Source organism: Aulonocara stuartgranti (assembly GCF_965226115.1).
Source record: "Aulonocara stuartgranti genome assembly, chromosome: 10".
Classification (NCBI taxonomy): Eukaryota; Metazoa; Chordata; class Actinopteri; order Cichliformes; family Cichlidae; genus Aulonocara; species Aulonocara stuartgranti.
In genome coordinates, this window is record NC_138946.1 from 21,276,798 (window position 1) to 21,297,003 (window position 20,206).

At 39.6% G+C, this 20,206-nt stretch overlaps 1 protein-coding gene across 5 annotated transcripts in view; it reads left to right on the top strand.

The window, feature by feature from the left end:
• Positions 1 to 203: 203 nt before the first annotated feature.
• The window catches only part of klhl13 (kelch-like family member 13), a 45,151-nt gene continuing 25,148 nt past the window's right edge, over positions 204 to 20,206 (top strand). Inside the window, exons 1-2 of one of the 5 annotated variants that reach the window (XM_082550166.1) lie at positions 204 to 297; positions 1,717 to 1,789. In XM_082550166.1, coding sequence (XP_082406292.1) covers positions 1,737 to 1,789 — 53 coding nt within the window. In that variant the 5' untranslated portion in view covers positions 204 to 297; positions 1,717 to 1,736. Of the gene's footprint in view, positions 298 to 1,716; positions 1,790 to 9,759; positions 10,074 to 20,206 lie in introns of those variants that run through there. The other 4 variants (XM_082550163.1, XM_082550164.1, XM_082550165.1 and 1 more) reach the window with 4 other exon arrangements.

Here is a 20,206-nt window from a genome sequence, read left to right on the forward strand (position 1 = left end):
ATGTTTTTAAATGGAAGGCTATGGTTCACCTCACAAAGTATTATCCAGGCATTTCAGTGTCCAGGTGCTTCAAATAAAAAAAGCTGTCTTAAAACCATTATTTAGTAACGGAAGTTTTAAGCCAATGAGAGAAGATTGCCATACTCTTCCGCCAATGGAAAGTGTGGATACTCCGGCTTTCCTAGTAAGCTACAACTGCATTGGATAAAACTAGGAAGGAGGCTTCAGGGGTATAAGTGGATTTGAGGGCTTGGAAGGAAAACAAGGACGCAAGGTAACGCTATATCGTTGTGGAAGGTATGGAATATGCTTTATAAAACTTTGCAGAGTATAGTTAAACTGCCTACATTAATGAATATGTTATACGTAGTATATTAAGCTCAACACATACCGGGTTGTCAGTTAGCCATAGGCATCTGTTGGTGGTGGTAGATCAACCAACCAACCAGACCAACTAATAACTAAACCAACTAACTTATATTAGGACCACAGTCCTTTGCGCCGTCACTGGTTAAGCTAATGTCGCTATGGGAAGATTGCTTAAGAGAAACTTACGCGACAACCACAAAGTCGACTGTCGTGATTTGATGTTATTTTAAGCTAGCAAATGTTAACGATAGGGTTAGCCTAGCTAGTTAGCATTAGCCTGTTCCCACCGGAGGTGTACCGACAGTATGGAGTCAAACATGGCCAGAAAATGAGCAAAGCTCCCATTTGGTTGCCTTGTCTGTTAAGTCTGAACAGCTGTCGCAGTCCGGCTAATGGAGACAGACGTGTTTAAAGATAGGAGCCTGAAGCCTTTGCTAGGAACAAAGTCAGTTTTAGTTTCTCTCCCATACATCACGATATCAAACCTTGAGCTTTAAAAGGACTAACCTCACCTTCTCCACACGTCTCTCCGACAGCTCGGCACTTTGTGGTGACAAACGTTCGTCCCAAATTAAACCCTGTCACTAAATTAATTCTTAAACAGAGGGAATCAAAGTTTTAGGAAAACTTCTCAAATATCAAAAACTTTTGAGCTAAGCTTTTGAAACAATCGCGATGACAGTTTGCTCATCTTTTCTTATTTTAAAGGTGATGCTGCTGTATTTTAAACGAGCACGAAGATTGTTCTCTCAAGTAACATAGACTGGAGCTATATTTAGCATTAATTAGCCTAGTTCAGTGTAAAGCAACAAGTTGTGATGTAACTGTAACATTTTAGCAGCGGATGGGGTCAAAGAAACACCCATTCACCCTTCTGTCAATCTATTTCAGCTTTCAGCTACAAAGTAACATGCATGCACACGCACTTTGTTACTACCAATTATTTAAGATGTTAATGTAAGTTTAATATCGTCTAAGGTGAAACTATATGAGGGATTTGTGTGTGTGTGGTACATCTCAGTTGAGGAGAATAAGCGTTCAGATGGTGCATTGCCATGTAACTGAATGTTTGTGTCAGCTGACATGGGGTAAAGTGGATTAAGAAAAGATCAATGCCTTGCTGGAGAAGCTTTCTTAAACTGGCTCGTTAAAGTGTGCAAACTTTAAAACATGATAACGTAAGTTCAGTTTAAAAATGCTGTTAATACTGTCAAAACTTTCCTAAAAGTGCTGAATTAAAAATCACCTAATTAAAAAAAGTATTATGGCATTTTCTGGAGTTCAGAAAATGCCATAATGTGTGTGCTTCTTGGAGAAGGGTTTTAACACAAATATTTTGCTTTTGAGGTGTGGTTTTTGGCGAGGGTATGGAGCACCCTATACACAGAGGGGAGACGATGCCCGTCGGACTGCACGATAGGTATGGTAATGCGGCCTCATCTTGCATTTTTGTTTTTATTAATATGCCTATGAATTTTATATTTTGCTCACAAAACTTACCAAAAATTAAGGAATGTTTAACATACGGTGTAAGCAATGTTTAAGATTTTCTTTTCCTTCTCTTAGAATAATATTAAATGTAACCAGCCAAAATTAGTCGTTTTTAAAAAAAGCATCTTCCAATAGAGAATTGATGGTGGGCCATTTTTAAACTGTAGGTAATGCTTGGTTTAAATTCTGGATAGGAATGGCTTCTACCTGGTGTTAATTAAGTAGTATTTATTACATGTTAAGGAATTAAAGTATTAATGCATTAGTATACATAGGCCAGGACTGAAAAATACTGCTAAAACCCCTGAGCCTCTCCAGTGACTCTAATATATTATTTTGTTCTCCAGTACTTTACCTTTTACATCTTGCCTGAGTAGCCTGTGTGTAATAGTGGCTTATTTCTCACTAAACAAGCAGTATTTTCACATACTCATAGTTATTTCATACTTTTCTATATATACTCAAATTGGATTTTAATGGTATTTATAACTGGACTTGGTAATAATTGAAAACAAGCAGTTTCTTTGTTTTGTTTTGTCTTTGTTTTTTGTTTTTGTTTTTTACCCCCATCAAGTTGAGTCAAATGACTCATCAAGCTGAGTCATTTGACTCAACTTGATGTGACCTAATATGGACCAACACTGGGTATAACTGTGGTGGATGGTGCCCTCTGTTTTCGGTTCCTGGCGGGACTTAAAGTTAGAGACGGGCATAACTATTTTTAAAATCAATAGTGACACTCATGCATGCAGAGATGACAGAATTAGTCTTTTGTCCTCATTTTAGCTTCTTCCACTGTTGTTGGATTAAGACGGCACAATACCTACTGATTTGAATGGATAGGTGTTAAAGAGATTTATATAAGAAGTCGGAGCTTTTTGTAGATTTACTGTTCATCTTTTGCCTTTGTAGCTTATAACTTTCATTTTAAGCAAAAGCGATAGATGAAGAGATAAGGAAGTCAAACTGTGCACCAAAACTGTTGGTATTTGTGTTGCGGTTTCACTCTCGGTTTCATAACTGCTACAGCTCTTTGATGTGGTACTAATAGAATTAAGATGTGCACGTTTCTGTTGAGATCACTGATAGAAGACAACAATTTCATAGCAGGTATAGAAGAAGAAGGTACTTTCAGCTGGTCCCTTATTTCCCGAGGGTTCACCACACCACATGTTTGATTTGGCACACATTTTAGGCTGGATGCTCTGCCTGATCTGATTCAATTCAACTCAATTTCAGTTAAAGTCAATGAAATTTTTTTTTATATAGCGCCAAATCATAACATCAGGCGCTTTATATTGCAAGTTAAAGACCCTACAATAATACAATCTAAGTATTATTAAGGTAGTGACCACTTTTATTGAACTTGAAAATTGATCATCTTTGGTGTCTTAGCACCAGCATTTCACTATCGATAAAAGTAACTTATCCAGGCAAAATAGGGAGTAATTTTAACTTCCTGAATAATGCATGCTACAAAAACAAAGTTTAAGTGAGCCAACTGAGTCATGGTAATTTCAGTTCTATCTCTAAAAAGCTTCAGAGCTGCTTATTTTCCAGGTAACAGATGTTTGCATTTAAAGGCCTGATTAACTGGTCAACCACTTTTACCAAAAAATATTTTGATGTGTAGATAGAGAGCATCTAGTCTTTTTAATAGAGCATCTAAACCCTTTGTCTTTCCAAAACATCAATGACAATATTGATTCTCTGGAGAGGGAACATTTTCCTTTGCCTCGTTGTTTTTTATTCTAGCCTGTAGCAAACAATTTCAGATGTATTTTATTGTTCCTAAGGCCTTCGTTTAGCACTGAAGAAGCTTTGAATACTTGTTGAGATTGTGAAAGATTTGTAAGCATGCTTATATTTGATCTTTAATTGCTTTCGAGACTGTTTAACATTGGCAGGGTCGCACCTGAAAGAAAAGGGTGAAGTAGTCGTACATGCCATAAGATTGCATCTAAGCAACACAAAATTTAAATGGAACACATAATTATAGTTCTAATCAGATATGCTTTGCTTTAATAATGGGGCGGTGATGCTGATGCCTATTAATTTACACAGCAGACATTTTTCCCCAGCCTTCCTCCTTGGCTTTGGCTGCAGCCTTGGTGTTACTTTTAGCTGGAATTAGATTAATTTAATTCCTCATATTTATTTGAGGTTGTTTATTTTTTTAATCCTGCCAGTTCAGACAGCCAGTTTCTCAACCGTGACTTCTTTGATTAAAATTTAGTTAAATTTGAGTAGGTTAAACTCCCTTTGGACAGCTATGGTCTGTAAAAGGCGCTCGAGAACAGAACTGAGACTGTGTGGAGGTGGATGAGACACACCACCAAATGGATGGGCAGTTGGAGAACACAGTTGTGAGTGTAAAGTTAAGGCGGACTGCTGACTGTCTCTCCACAGCATAAGCTATCAGTAACACATTTAGAAAAGCCTGTTTAATAAATGAAAGAAGCTTAAAAACACCATGACTTCACTTCTCCTATGGTTAATTGCTTTTGGATAATAATCAAATTGTATTTAGCATAGAAACCTTGCTGTTCACAGTTCATTCATGTAAAATAAAATCTTTACACTGGTGTGGAATTATTGTATTGCTGCCATTTGACATGGACAGCTCTATTATGTGGGGGTTTGCAGTTGTTGGAGGAGAGTGATAGAATAGGACTGTGAATAATGGGTGTAGCACTGAGCCTTCAGGCTTTGACAGAAGCGGCACGATGACTGCTGCCCTTGGTTAAGACGCAAGGTCATTCTGCCAGTTACAGCGTAAGGTGTGATGATGGGGGTTGTAATACAGATGGCACCGCCAGTTGAGGAGAAGAAGAGAGGGGGAAAAGGGTCATGACCGTTATATGTATTTCAGAATGCAAGAGGAGAGAAGACTATTTAAAGATGTTATTGTTTGGCTAGTGCTGGGTTTGTATGTCATATGCAGGAATATCCACTACAGAGGGGGTGCTTGCACACACATGCAGCGTAGCTGAAATTTGACACAAGAACAGATTAAGTGGACAAATATTCATCTTTTCTGAGAGGGACTTTGTCACAAAATCAGCCACCAGAAAGAATTTATGCTTGAACACTTCACATGAAGCCTTTCCTGTAATAGCGGGACAGTGCACTCTTGGCCACTTGAAACTGCAGCAGTCTGATGGTGAGTTGAGGTTAGACAAAAATAACACAGAGAAGAAAGATTTATTTTGAAATGCTGCTACTGTTGTATTTTTAAAGAAGTAGATATTACATACATAGACATATTACGTTTTAATATTTTTTTTTTTGCAATGATCCAAGAAGTCTATCTGATATAACCGATTTGCAGTTTAATTAACACACAAAAACACTGTTTTGGAATTGGCCTCTGGTTGGCTCTCGGTGCTTTTCGCAGTCTCTGGCAAATAAAAAGTTAGAAGAATCACAAAATGTAATGCTAAGTGTTTTGAATTCTCCATATTCATATATGGCAAAGGTAGCATCTTAGGTGGACGTCTCACTCAGACCTCAGATACGCAGAGAGTGGTGAAGGATTTAAGACTAATTATGACTTGTGCGAGTCGAATCTGTGGAGAGCCTATTTTGTAGTCCACGCACAGGGCTGGTGACGTTGCCAAAATTTATGCTTGTGCTGTTGTGTCTCTGTTGTACTGCAGCTTTGCCTCCAAAACACTGGTTTGCAATCAAGTTTCTGTTTAAGTTGATCTAGTCCATTCAAAAAAAAAAAAAAAATAAGGGCAGAAACAGGAGTTGGAAGAAATAAGAAGAAAGGATTATACTGATGAGGTCAATCACAGTCATGTAGTTACATTTCCAGGGGGAGACAAGGGTGTGCGGTTACCCAGTAACTATGGTGTAGATGAAAATACAGGTGTACATTTTCACTGTTAGTTTGCCACAAGCAGGGAACATAAGTGGCCAAGTAAATGTGGCTCCATGGTGGAGTGGTTTACAAATTCACCTACCAAGTAAAACATATCCAGTTAAATCCCAGGGGCAGATGTGTATCCCTTTGGGGTTGTGTCAGAAAGCTACCTGCTGTGGTGACCCTTTTGAATTAGGGAGCAGGTGAATGTAGCTGAAGTGGACAAAAATATCAGCTGAACAGCTGAGGGTGAGCAGGTGTTAAGTCATTTTATGTCTTTTTTTCAACTTTTTAAAACTACTTTCCCCCCCAAAAAATCTTTTAGTTTGTTATTATGTGTACCATTTAAAAAAACAAAAAAAACCAAAAACTAAGACAGGCAATAACAGTACGATAAAAAAAATACATGAAAAAACTTGAGGGCTGTTTTTTTTTTTTTTTTTTTTTTTTTTTTTTTTGTCTGAACCACAGCTGTTAAATACAAAATTTTCAGATTGCTCCAGCTCCGTAGGGGATAAGCTTACGCCTGGAATAATTTCTAAAACAGTCGTATGATAATAATGGTAGAAAGATGAAACCCCATCTTGGCTCCAGATAATGATTTACATTCTGACTCCTGTTTGGTAAAATAGATTTTTGTCAGCAGACATCAAATCGTGGAGCCTTAACTGGCTAGATACTGAATAGAGAACAGGATGATGATCAAAGCTTCGTGGACCTAAGCCCCCTGCTGGTTTGATTATTTCCCATTTGCATGTTGAGCAAACGATTAATCTTCCATGTTTTGCCACAGCAGACCTCGCAAAGGGTGTCGAATGTCCATTCTTTATAATAGAAGCAAATTATTATTTATTTATATATATATATTTTTTGTAATATGTGGTAATGTAGGGCTTGTAAATGGCATGTTTATGTTGAAGTACATGTACCTGTTCAGGTTAGTTCTATTGTTTGACCACTTGTGGACATAATGTGCACATATAATGTGTGCAGCTATTTAAAATATTTGTGTGTGTTTTTCAAATAAGAGTGACTTTTGGTCAGTTTTCCTAGTTTTCACAGCCCTTGTTGTCAGGTAGATAAATAATTGATTTGAGTTGGGGAATGTTAATCAAATTAGATATGTTCATTAAATGCTTCATTAAATGAAGTGTTAACTTTCAAGGGCAGCCCTGTTGCATATGTATAACTGTGCATAGCCTTTAGATGGATCTGCCCTTTCTGACTGTGGAAGCGGGCATAGCATAAACTGTGGTTGCATTTATCAGCCAATCTGTGGCGCTAAGGATATGTCTCGCTGTGCTGTAACTACTCTGCACTGTTTCTATGACCTCCCAGCCAAGAAAGCGTAGGTAAGACAAATGACTTACCCACGCAGCACAAGAGTTCAGAACCTGCAGTATGCACAGCCATTTCAGTTCGCAGCAGAAACCAATGTGTCAAAGCCTTTTAATCATGCCCGTGTCCAAAGCACAGCCATGGCCACAGCCACAATCACAGTGACAACTCTGTCGTCCCGTGACCACAGTCTGACTCGTACAGCCTGAGCAGCAGTTTTTAGGCTCCTCTAGTTAATTGCAGAGGTAGAAAATTATGCTATAGCTAAAAAGCTGGCTGTAGTCCGTAACGTAATATTCTATAACATCAGTGTAAATCTCAGCTGTCGATGTGTTCGATCATCTGATCTATTAATCAGATGGATTGTAAAAGGTGTTGCATTGTATCTCAAAGGTATTGTGACCTAAAGCAAAGCCTACTGGGACTCCTTACAGCAAATCCTTTGCAGTTAATGACTGTCTGAAGTCTTGAGTCAGAGCATCTTACCAAATGATGTTTCTTCCTGTGGAATGCATTGCCCTGCCTTCACTGCATCTAGCACCAGTACCTGCTTGTTTGTGGGTCTTGTTTGTGCCTTCCGTTTTATTTCTTTCAGTAAGGGAAAGGTGGGCTTAGTTGGTTTGAAGTTAGATGATTGGCTTGTCCATTTAAGAGCATTCCACTCCTTTGCCTTAATAAGCTCTTGGGTTGCTTCCATGGTTTTAGGTCATTATCCAACTGCACCACCAATCGCCTTCCAATCAGTTTTGTGTGGGGGATAATTTAAGAGGAAGAGAACATCAACTTGCAGTTCACTCCAAATCCCTACATGCTTAGGTTTGGTAAAGTGGAACAGTTCAGGTAGTGTAGTTAAAATTTTGATCAATTTGCGCTCTTTCTGTACTGTTAATTTAAAAGGCAATGGGAATATGAATATAGTGGCCCATGTCCAGTACTTAGTATATAGAACTATATAGTTTAATCAGTGACATGCCCATCTCTTGAGACTGGATCCTTTGGTTGTTTTTTTGTTTGTTTGTTTTTTTAATTGACTTGTATATAGGGCTGGGCCATATTATACCGTTCACGGTAATACCGGTATAATGTTAGGCAACGATAGGAAAATGAAATATCGCGATAGAATGGGAGTAAAACGCGCATGCGCAGTGCCTTTGTTTTCATACGCACATGGCCGATTGTTGAGTGAAACAGATGAACCAGAATTGGTTTGTAAAAATGGTGCAACTTCCGTGATGTGGAACTGGTTTGGTGTTTGTCCGTCAGATACACAACAAAGCACATTTTTTTTGCAGAACATGCAAGCGGCCGTTGTTATTGTCGTATTTGTCGGACTAAGATGCTCTTAAATCTGGGAGTAATCTGGGTCCTAAACTCCGTATGCTTCAGGTCAAACAACACTGCAGCATCACTTAGAGTTAAAAACTGTCTAAATTCTTTCATCTTTAATAAAACGATCAGCATTGCTGCTTTACCAGGTGTAACTATAAAGTTTAACTTCCAGGCATCCATGAAAACAAAAGTTATTACATTTAACGGAGTTAGAAGTTAGCAGGAAGCTAGCGGAAGTTAGCTCGCTAGTTTCGCTAGTTACCTAAGCATGATATTGCATGTTCTGACTGAGAGATTTCTGAAAAAAATCAAACGTACAGCTCTGCTATCACTTCCAACATAAATGAAGACAGGAAACTAAACAGCAGTGACGTTTGTAGGGTTACTGAAGTTGGGCTAGCTGGTATATAATGATGTGCTACGTGATCGCTAGCGACACAGCTATGTTAGCATAACATAAACAGTGAAGCTGGAGGACGAACACTAACACTTTTCCACTTATAAAAGTTAACGTGAAGGTTCTTCGTGGTTAGAGACAAATGCAATCGCATGGCAGGATGCTGTAAACGGACCAAACTTCAGTCAGGAGAACAACTGAGATAATCCATCCACAATACGAGGTTAGTCATTAATATACTGCAACAACATGGGAATAGAGCAGCTGCCAGAGAATTCAACATTAATGAATCAATGGTACAGAAGTGGAGGAAGCAAGAAGAATGAGTTTAATAAAGTTTGATTTATCTGACTGCTTTGTTTCGCTTAATGTGCCTTATAATCCCGTGCACCTTATGGTCCGAAAAATGCGTACTGCACACTGCAGTTTAATGTTGCAAAGCACCTCTTTTTAACTTCAGTGGATATTATACATGGTTATGCTCAGGATATGTCAGCCCATTTCTACTGGAAATGCCTTTGGGTTAAACTTTCAGCAAGGAATTTGCATTTGCACTGTTACATTTTTATAAAGCTTTAATGTACATAAAAACCAGCTTCTTGTTTAAGTGAAAATAAATGGAAGGTTGTCTTTTTGCGCTAGTAATGTTGTGGAGTTGTATTTTGTCTCGCATCAATTATATCGTCGGTTATATCGTTATCGCAAATTTTCAAATATATATCGTGATAAATATTTTTGGCCATATCGCCCTGCTCTACTTGTATATATATTTTTCTTAATCTACCATCCTTGTATTTGCACCGAAAGCCAAGAGCTGTAATCACAGCTCATCTAACAAGGTGGCACTGTTGCTTAGCTACTGGGCTATTCACTACCCTGAAAGGGTGATGAGAAGGCAGGGCTTCTTCCCCCTCCTACCACGAGACAACTGTGAATGCAGCAGGGCAAGTAGTCGTGGTGGATGCAATCTATTGGCTTCTCAGTGCTGCCGCTAAAGTCACAACCCCGACTGTAGCCCGCACTGCCTTTACCAGTGTATTTCTGTAGCTGCTGGTGCCGCTGCTGCTCTCCCTCCCCCTTAAATGGTGTGGGCAGAGTGGGATGGAAGACTGCATTGGAAACCTTTTCATGGAAATGGTCTTTGCTGTTGGTATTGCTGTAGCACCATTCTGGTGACAACAACATGCCGTTGAAATGGAAAAGCGGTTCTCCTGTCAGCTGGAAATTCCCAGTGCCAGTTCTTAAGACATCCAGGTCCTCACCCCTTTCGCCTGCTTACATGTGAGTAAGAGCTGAATAGCATTCAAGATATACAATTGCAGCAGCGCATATGGAGATGCAGTTATTTGCTTCTCAGTTTCTAATATTTTATTTTATGTTATTTTTTTTAAATGAGTGTGACACCGTTGTTTTTGTTGCAGCCCTAATTATGCGATTAAGCCTTGTAGTGTGTCAAGAGATTTCCCTTGTCCAAGATGAATTTTATGGTTTGCTGGGAGAGTGCCTTGCTCTCGGGAAAAAGGACTCATTTTGCTGCTTGTCTGGACACAGCATGCTCCACATCCCCGACTCTTGCCCTCTCCCTGTGGCTGTGTTTATTTGGGAACCGGGGACTCAGCAGCTTGGGAGGAGCCTGCCTTTGTCAGGATGTCTGGCGTGCCCTGGTTTAGAAGCTATTGTCATCTGCTACTGTTCAGGAAGGAGGAAGGGGGAAGGGTAGATCTGGAGTGGTTCACACAGTCCCTGCCATCATCTCTCTTTACATTTTTTTTTCTACCTGTAAGTGTCTTGTTTGACTTTCTGAACGGTAACGGGGTTGGTTTACAGATGGTAAGAACAATTTTGGAAGTGACAGTTTTCAAGACAACCTTGGCTAACTGAAAAGCCTAAAGGGAATTTCAGAGGCTAACTGGGCTTACTTAGAGGGATTTCTGCAAAATTGGATTCATGCAGTTCCCAGTAATCATGTATCTTTATAAGCTTAGGAGATTATTTTTGATGGTTTTACTCAAATATTTATTTTTGTATTAGTGCAGCACAGTAAGAGAAAGCCATGCTTTTACTTCTCTTATGTCAGGCTCCCCTTTAAATATCCTCAGTAGAACTGTTCATACTCAAAACACAGCTATGAACAAGCAAATATACGAAATACATTTTTATTGTGTAGCATAAACCTAAACTGGATAGTATGTCCTGAATCCTGGAGAGGACTAAATTGTGAGATCTTGTATGTATAAAAGTTCACTAATGACACTATTGACTTGTTAATTATAGATTTAATCTAGATTTCATCAGGCTAGTTTAGGTTAAACATCCTGCCCGGCAGTCACAGTTATTGGCAATTGAGCATCTCCAGCAGAGCAGTTGGGTGTTAAAGGCCTTGTTCAAGGGCATCTCAGTGATGGTAGCAACCGAGAGGAAAAGGCGCTTCCTCATTTCCTGACAGCCTGTAGCTCAAACTACTGACCTTCTTGTTAATTTAATTTCTTTGAAACGGCGACACAGACCCCATAAAAGCAGTTGTCGTAAATTGGCTGTAAATGGTTAATTGTAAATAAGAAGTTAAAGTTAATTAAGTGGAAAAAGTTATTAACATAGAAAAGTGAATGAGCATTTAAAAAAAAAAAAAAAATTCAGTCTGTAGATATGCTGAATTTGTGCGTCACTGTTGGAAAAAGGAAAACCTGCTGTGTCAGTGCGTTAAAAGTGACTTTTCTGCATTCTGGTTGAATGCCGGTAACGCCTTTTTGCCATAGCATTAATCAAGACCTTGTCAGAGATTGTAAGCATTGAAGCTTAACTATTCACATTATTTTCAAGGCTTGACATTGTGCAAATTCGAGAGGAGGATCTTCTCACCAGCACGTCAGCATGCCGTTTGGAGGAAAAGCACATCAAGTGTACTTAAGTGGCTGCAGACATCGTTTGGGTTCTGTTCATGGGAGATAATGTGGACACGCTGACAAGTGAAGCATATTCAGGCCTTGAGAATCCACCTCATCCTGCCAAGTGTGGCCCTGCCCCACCACAACACGTCTATTTTAAAAAAGTGTAAATAGTAAGCTGTGTTTTTAGGCGCGCTGATATTGGGCCCCCAATTATAGGTTACACTATGGGCAGGGAGAAGTCACTCTTTATAGGCCCTCCCTCTGTTTGACTCCAGACACATTTCTAATTCCATCTGCTGCAAGAGTCATCTCTGTATATGTATCCCGAGCAGGGTGGATACAGGAGAGTGAGCTTTTAGAGTATACAGTGCTCATCATGTATAAAGAAACGAGATGTATTTGCACAATGTGCTCACCTCTTTTGAAACCTCCCTAATCTATATATGGACTAGTGAACTGCCTGTGGTGCAGATTTCATGCCAGAAAAGACTAGTTAAGGTTCACTGGCAGCATGGTGTGTGGACTAATCTCGAGCTCAGTGAAGAAAAAGCACTGGGTTTATCTTTCCTCCACAAAAAGTCCTTGAAATGAATGTCATCCCTCATCTTACGGTGATTCAGTAGTAAGCACTTAATATATGTGACTGCTGTCTTTTGTAATCTCCTCTCAGAGGCATCACGGTGAGCCAGCAGCCTTAACTGCACCAACACCTGTTTGATTCCTGCCAGGGACCTTTAACACGTCATTACCCTTTCTCCCTGTCCCCACATTCCCGTCACTCTTTGTCAGTATAATGCAATTAAGGGAAAATGCTGGAAAGTCTGGAAAACAAATTGCTTCTTAATATTTACCCTCAAAGAGTCTGTAAGTGATCGCTGTTGCTTTTTTCCATGACAGAAATGGACCATAAAATCCAGCACTCACAGAACGCGATGTCTGTTCATTAAAAGGTTTATTTTTATAGACAAGATGATTTTTCTATGTATATTTTTTTAAATTGTATTGCGGCTGTAGCAGTGTAAGTGGTGTGACCGCATTAGATTCCATACAGATTGAACAGCTTTACATAAAATGAAAGCCCAGAGAATCTGTTTAACAGATTTTTGCAAATCAAGATGCTTCACATGTCTCGTGTGGCTCTAAAAGCCTTCTGCTGCTGCTGAAATCCCCAGTGCCACTGCTATGAAATGAATTTTGCTGTCTCTGAGGTAAATAGCCCTTTAGTTATCACCATTTTTGTGAATTTTGTCCAACCTTGAGGGGTTTTTTTCCTGTCAGTCTTTGTTTTGTTTAGTTCTGGGGTTTTTTTAATCAAAATTTTATCTATATTCAAATATTCTGAAAATAATCACATGTTTGATTTGACAGCTGACAAACTAAATAAGAGATGTAGATTTTCATTTGCTTTGACTTTGAATTTCAGCTCCCTCTGATCGCAGGCATTTTTTATGGTTAAAAATACATAAATCAAGAGTGGCGGTATTCTCAAGAGTTTCACCAGATATATCACACTGTGATTTATGTGTTAATTGGACTCAGTCAGGTCTGACTGAGTTTAACTTCTGTGACAGCAGAAAAGTTGAAAGTGCTGTTTTTAGCTAATGCTGAAAACCTCTTTAAAAGTGCAACTAAATTTGGAGATCAGTGAGAAATCATTAATATACTGGCTTGGCTCATGTTCTGTCTACCCCCTCTAAACCGTGTCTTCTGCAATAATCTTTGCAGCAGGAAATTCCCTTGCTCTTATTTTGAAAGTTTAGTCATTGCTAACCAGAGCTTTTGTATTTTTTGCCTTTTTTCCCTACCAGCAGGCTGGCAGGTCACAGTTTGGCAGTTCTTGATATCATTCAGCTGCTGCTTGAGAGTTTGTTGTCCTGCAGTTTAAACAATTTTGGTCTGCTGCTGGTGACGGCTTTTTAAAAAAAATAAAATTAAAAAAAAGTACTGCAACTTAAAGCTCGGCAAGGCTGCAGAACAGAACAAAGACTTCCTTAGCTAACTGCTGTCCAAGACATTGGCAATGGGAATCTGAACAAGACAAGAGACTCGCTCAAGAGGCGGTTAATTATTGCTCTGTTTATTTGTCACAAAGTGGGCCAAGTTATTTTTGCCGAGGAGCACATTTAATATTTTAGAAGTTGATAATTCTTTTAAAAAAGCACTGGTGTGCCTCCCTTCATGTCAAGCAATGCTACGGCGCACTCCCAGCTTCCTGCACAAATTGAATAGCTTGCTAATAGTTTGCTTGAAAAAGCTTATAGTATTGAACCCCGTCATCACGGCATCAACATCTGCCGCTACTTTTAAACAAGGCCAGCCTTGGATCACGGCTTTGATATTCATCTGTATGCATCTACCTGCACACACAAAGAAGCTTAACGTCTGCTGTGCTGGTGGATAAATTAAGAACTTTAGAAAATTGTCTCTGAGCTTTTAATTTCCTTTCCCTTTGGAGCGGACATTAAGTTCCCGCTGACTTGTGGCCATTTTGTAGAAAAAGAAACAGCCACCCAGGGATCATTTATTTTCATTGAAAGGCCAGAGGAGAGGCACAGGCAGTCTGGCTGGCAGAGCATCAACTGAGTTCAGTCAGGTGAAACTGTCATATCTGCGCTCATCTAACACACACACGCGCACACACACACACACACACACATGCACACACGCATACATGCACACACCTACTCAAAGATAAGATGAAGTTGGGTGTACTTTCACCAAACAGTTCACCTCTAAGTAGGTATCTAATCTGGCAAGAATAAAAAAAAAAAAAATGCATTGCAGTAACCAAATTGAACTCCCTTATTAGGTGGATAACATCAGACTCACAGTGCTACTGTCTGTCAGAACACAGTGCAGCGAGAGAGGAAAATCTTTTTATAATCCCAAAACTAAAACAGTGACTTGTAAAATGAAGAATAGTACAGTTGCCTTAAAGACTGGGGAGGACGACTAGAAAAATCAGAACAGCTGTCGAGCCCAGAGAGAACATTTGGGCAAAAAAGAAAGTGTTATTTCAGGTTTAAGGACTGGATTGGAAAGCAAATCCAGCAGAGCCAACAATAGATTCCCGAAAGAAAAATCTGATTCTTGACTCTTGTCAGAGGGTCAGTCAGAGCTACCTTACTCTTTGTCACTATATTTGCACCTTTGTTTCTTTTCTTTTTCCATAAGAGCTGCAAGTTTTCTCCATTCACTCCCAGAAAAAACTCCCTCCCAAGTACATTCTGTTCTACTTGGATAGTTTTCACATTGAAAGAATATAATTGGTTTAATGGAAGAGAGACGATACCACATTGGGACAGTCAGGGGAATTAAAAATAGAAATAAACATTGCTGACCTATACAATTGTGGCAGGATCTACAATTAATCATGCGTCCCTTTCTGGATATTGAAAGATTAAACCCCTTTGTATGCAAAGTTATGCCTCTGCTTAATTACTGCTCTACCCAGGGCAAGTTAGTGCCCCGGGTAGAGCACTGTAGTTGTTCTTTTGACTTACATACAGCAGGCCTTGCTGGGTCATGTTACCTCTAACAACGTCCTTCGGGTTGATTTAACATTTGTTACATGCTGACAGATTGTTCCACCTATGAGCAAACACCGTGGGAAGCTTTCTTGACTTAGCGATTTGCGGTGTAGGCTGAAACTTTTTTTCTTCTTTTTCTTTTTTTCCTGAAATTCAGATAAAGTTCAGTTTCAGTTGTATTCATGGAACTTTGACCTCAAAGTGCTCTTTGATTATAAGGTGTAATTGCAGGCTCATTAAAGCATATGGAGACTGATTATTAGCTGCGATTCGGGCAATTATCTGGAGATCATGGATAGTTTGTCCTAGACAGAGAGAGCCCCAACCATGCACTTAAAATATCAGCGGGCCCAAAGCTTAATATTTTCCTTTGCATTCATTAGTTTTTCTGTTTTTAATTAAAACCAACAGGTTAATTACATACTATTTTAAATAAGGCTTCCATTTGTGATTGCCAGCAATTAAAAGGATAACTGTTGACTGTGTGACCAGTGCATTGTGAATATTGATTCAGAAGGCTTCGTTTTAATTAGGGAAGTGCCAATTTTCATCTGAATCAACAGAGCAAATGCAATTTGTCTGACACATCTAGACACAGGTATCTGAAAAGAACTGAGTGATCTCTTCCTTTTCTAGGGTAACTCTTGACCAAAAAGGGGTGGAAAATTGTCTGCACAATAACTTCATTAAAATCTCTGTTTTCACTGTGAACACATTTTCTTATTGCAGTCTATCCAACAGACCCGCTGTCACACTTTGGATGCACCGAGGTCTGTTTGATGGAAAGAGATGGTATGAGAGGAGAATTTTAAAGACTGTAACACTTCCTCCTTTTCTCTTCCCCACTGTTTCTTGTTTTGCGGGTCTGTGTGTGTGTGGTGCAGGAAGCGAAACAAAAGCTGCACCTAGAGTTTTCAGATTAGTTGAAGAAGAAAGCTTGTTTTTGCTGAGGGAAACATAGAGATGCTGAGAAATGTGCAGCAGCTAAATTGAAGCACGCGTGTGTGCGGGGATTAAGACATTCATATGTCTAGGCTGATGCTGTAGGTTGGGTTGCATTTTCCCAGCTACAGGGCTTTTTTTTTTTTTAGCTGCGGCAGCACGGTGGCTTGGTGGTTAGCACTGTTGCCTCACACCAAGAAGGTTCTGAGTTGGAATTCAGTTGTCTGTCTCTCTGTGTTAGCCCTGCATCAGATTGCCGACCTGTCCGGAGTGTAATTCATGTCTCGCCCTAAGGTAGCTAGGATAGCCCCCCCCCATATGACCTTGATAAGGATGAGTGGGAGAGAATGGATGGATAAAGGCCAAATCTGTTGAGTCTGTAAACTTGTGGTGTTTTCTCTTGATGATTGATGTGATGTAGTGTTTGATCGTTGTACTGTACTCTTTATTTTTTTTCATGAATAGGAGCTGCTCAGGACATAGCATTATTGCATTGCTATTCTCAGTGATTGAGAGTGACGCTTCACTATAGGTGTCTGTTTACTAAAGACAAATGGATTTTCCTCCTGACTCCACTCACTTAGCTTCAGAGGTGCTCACCCAGTCGTCCCTGTTTTGTTTCTCTCCGTGCACTTTGTCACCTTGTCTTGTGCCTTTCTATTTTCACAAGCGCTTTGGATTCAGCTGCTAGAGAGTGTATTGTGAGGGCACCAGCCAGACTGTAGGAGTCTTGTGATCTTTTTGTTGAGTACACACACACACACACACACACACACTCAAAGCACAGTGGATTCAGAAGGTATGTGAGCTCCTTCACTTTGACACATTTTTATCTTGTAGATTTAATCTTGAATGGATGAAATTGCAATTTTCTGCCCATCGGTCACACAAGAATACGTAAATCTGTTAAAAATGGAAAAACTGAAGTCTTTCATTTTCATAATTATTTAGGCCTTTTTAATTTGGTACTTTTGGAAGTCCCTTTGGCAGCATTTAAAGCTTTGGGCTCTTGGGTAAGTCTCTACAAGCTTTGCAAACATGAACAATTTATCCCCTTCTTCCTTATAGATCCTCTCAAGCTCTGTCAGATTGGAAGGGCAGCATCTCTCAACTGCCATCGTCAAGTCTTTCCACAGATGATGCATGAGCCGTGTTTGCCACGGATGTGTCCTTGGAGGGAAGGAGGGGGGATATCTTTTCGGTTTCTCTTTCTCTCTCGCACTTAATAGTAATTATTTTCTCTTGTCTTAAAATAAGAGAGCTTCATTGTTAATTACAACATTACAGATGGATCAAAGCCCCTCCTCGTACTTGTCAGGACATTACAAGCAGAGCTTCTTGCAATCTCATCCATAGGTGCCAGGATCAGCATTTCTGTACACTCTGGAGCAGGTTTTGTGTATCTATTTGACAGTTTTCACGCAGCTCCTCGGTCACTACACTCCTGCAGTAGGATGCAGCCACCCCAAGCTTTAGTAGCTTGTGATGGAAGACTTCAGTTTTTCCATGAAACCCGAAGCTTTTCTCTCATGTTCTTGGAGTCCTTGAAAATGCCGTTTGACAAATTCCAATTGGGCTGTCAGATGTCTTTTTTCCTCGAGTGGCTTCTGTCTAGCCACTTTACCTTAAAAGCCTGATTGATGAAGTGCCGTCGGCATGGCTATCCTTCCAGCAGGTATCTCTTCAGAGGACCTATGAATCTCACTCTGACTGACCACTGAGTTAGACTGCCAACTTTATGACGAGCCGAGGTGCTCCCAAACTTCTTCAATTTCATAATTATTGAGGCTGGTGTGCTCCAAGTTTTAGAAATGGCTTTTCTAAAACTCTCTGACTGAGAGTTACTTGGACTTCATGGTGTCTTCTTTTTCACTGACAGTAAGTTTGGATTTTGAGACCTGTGTTTCAGAAGAGATGTTTGTAGTAAACTGTCACGTTTCAGTAGGTCTACATTATTTACAAATCATTACTTTATCCTTTATTTCACATAGTTGTTCTAAACTATTTACAGCCACTTTAGTTTGTCAGAGGTGGACTCACACAGGCCTGGAGACTAAACACTAACCCCCAGGTAATCTCCAGGGAAAAATGTGTGTATTCCTTGACAGGTTGGTGAGTGGTTGCTGGCTGTTGCTAGGTGAAATTTTTTTGCAAAAAGGGTGCTACACTCAAAACCTCTTTGTGATTGCTTTGATCTTTTGGACAATGTTCTTGTCGTTTGTGATTTGCATAGATTGTACTATTTACTTTCTGAGTTGTAATGAAACTTGAAAATGTGTGATGCAAACCAGAAATTGAGAGTGCTCACCTTCAGGGTAAAAGTTTTTTTGATCTGCTGGGTGAGTAGCTTGCAAGTGTTTGCAGAAAGGTTGTTGCCTTCCACACAAACTACATCTACATGTAACTGTGGCAACCTGCTAGCTAACAAAGCAATCACAAAGAGGTTTTTGGTGCAGTATCCTCTTTGCAACCACTTTCACGCTAACGTTTTCCTTCGACCACTCACAAACAGGTCTGAGAATGAACTTCTTTCTTCTTTCTTTTCTTTCCCTTGTAACCTCTGTTTGCCAGATGATCACTGACCAGTCATCAGGTATGTGTGACTGAGACCTAAAGTAAACAGGATGCAGTTAAGTACAGTTTAAGGTGGCACAGAAAAACTTCCACTTACTTTTAAGAGGTTTCAGCTTTTACCACTGTTGTCAGTAATTAATGCATTTTAGGCGTCAGACTGACGGACTTGTTATTATTATTTACATATCGGTATCAGATATTAACGTTTTTGTATCTCTTTGTACAAGAGATAGGCTCACCTCAAAGCATGATCATTTAGATTATGATGCTGTTTTTTTTTCTCACCAATTTTATCTATGATTCTTTCTTTTTGCTTCTCCAACCTAAGAATAGAGATCTCTCCTTTTTTTTCTCTCTTCTTTTTTTGTGAGTCTGCAAAGTGTGGGCAGGTATCACAGACACATCCCAATAAATCAAGTGCCTGCGGAATCGAAAAATCCCAAGTTCAGACTTTTCAAAAGACTTTTGATCCCCTCCCTGCTAGACGATATAGATGTTTCACAACTTCAAAACTGGACCTGCACTGGTAATTCCAGTCTCCAGTGTGAAAGCAGGGAATGAGTTCAGCATTCAATAAAAAATGAAATCAGACATGAAAAGCCGTCTGTCGGAGGCAAAGACGTGAAACAGAATGCCTTTGATTATGTTTGAACGCACCAGCCTGTTTAGCTCTTTTATTTTTTCCTGTTTAGACACAATGGCTGCGCTATTTTAGTGCCCTCCACTGCCATTATGATTGGTGTCTCCGTTTTTTCTCTCCATGTCCTCATAAAGACACACTCTATTCTGTGTATTAGTTATTGATGTAATCAAGTTGTGTGGCCTCCATGATTACATTTATACAGTAGGACTCAAAATAATGTCAACAGCCAAACAAATGGGGAAATAAATGCATCTGACAATAAATCTGACACGAGCACCGAGGACTGCAATGCTAACTTAGCCTTTACCCTGGTTACTTTGCACCGGGGTCCAGAAACTGACACAGGAAAGCCTTTTCTGATGGCACGTGTAGACACCAAGTTTTTTTGTTAACATTTATATATATAACATGCAATGCTGAATAAAAAGAAAAAGTGATCTGTTTTTGTTTTTATTACGTGTGAAAAGAATTTCTGGTGCATTACAAATTTAAAAGCATCTGTCTCCAGAAAATGTGATGTTGGTCCCACAAATGTCAAAGAACCTAAAACAGATGAGATTAATAAAGTTCCTATCGATGCAAGGCTAAACATGACGAGGCAGTAAAGCCATACTCATTAATCTTTTAAGACCCTTCTGCTGTCATTCCAGGAGAAAGCCAAGTTGACTTTAGCTTCCTGAACTGTCAGTGGTGTAAGGATGTGTTTAAGCTTTCCACTGACATGAAGGGACTGGATAGGCTGCCACCCTTTCCCTTATTACTTCTTTTCAACCCTTCAGCTTCCTCCTCCGGCTCGCTGAAAATTAAGGCAACATTCCTGTTCATGCAAATCTCACT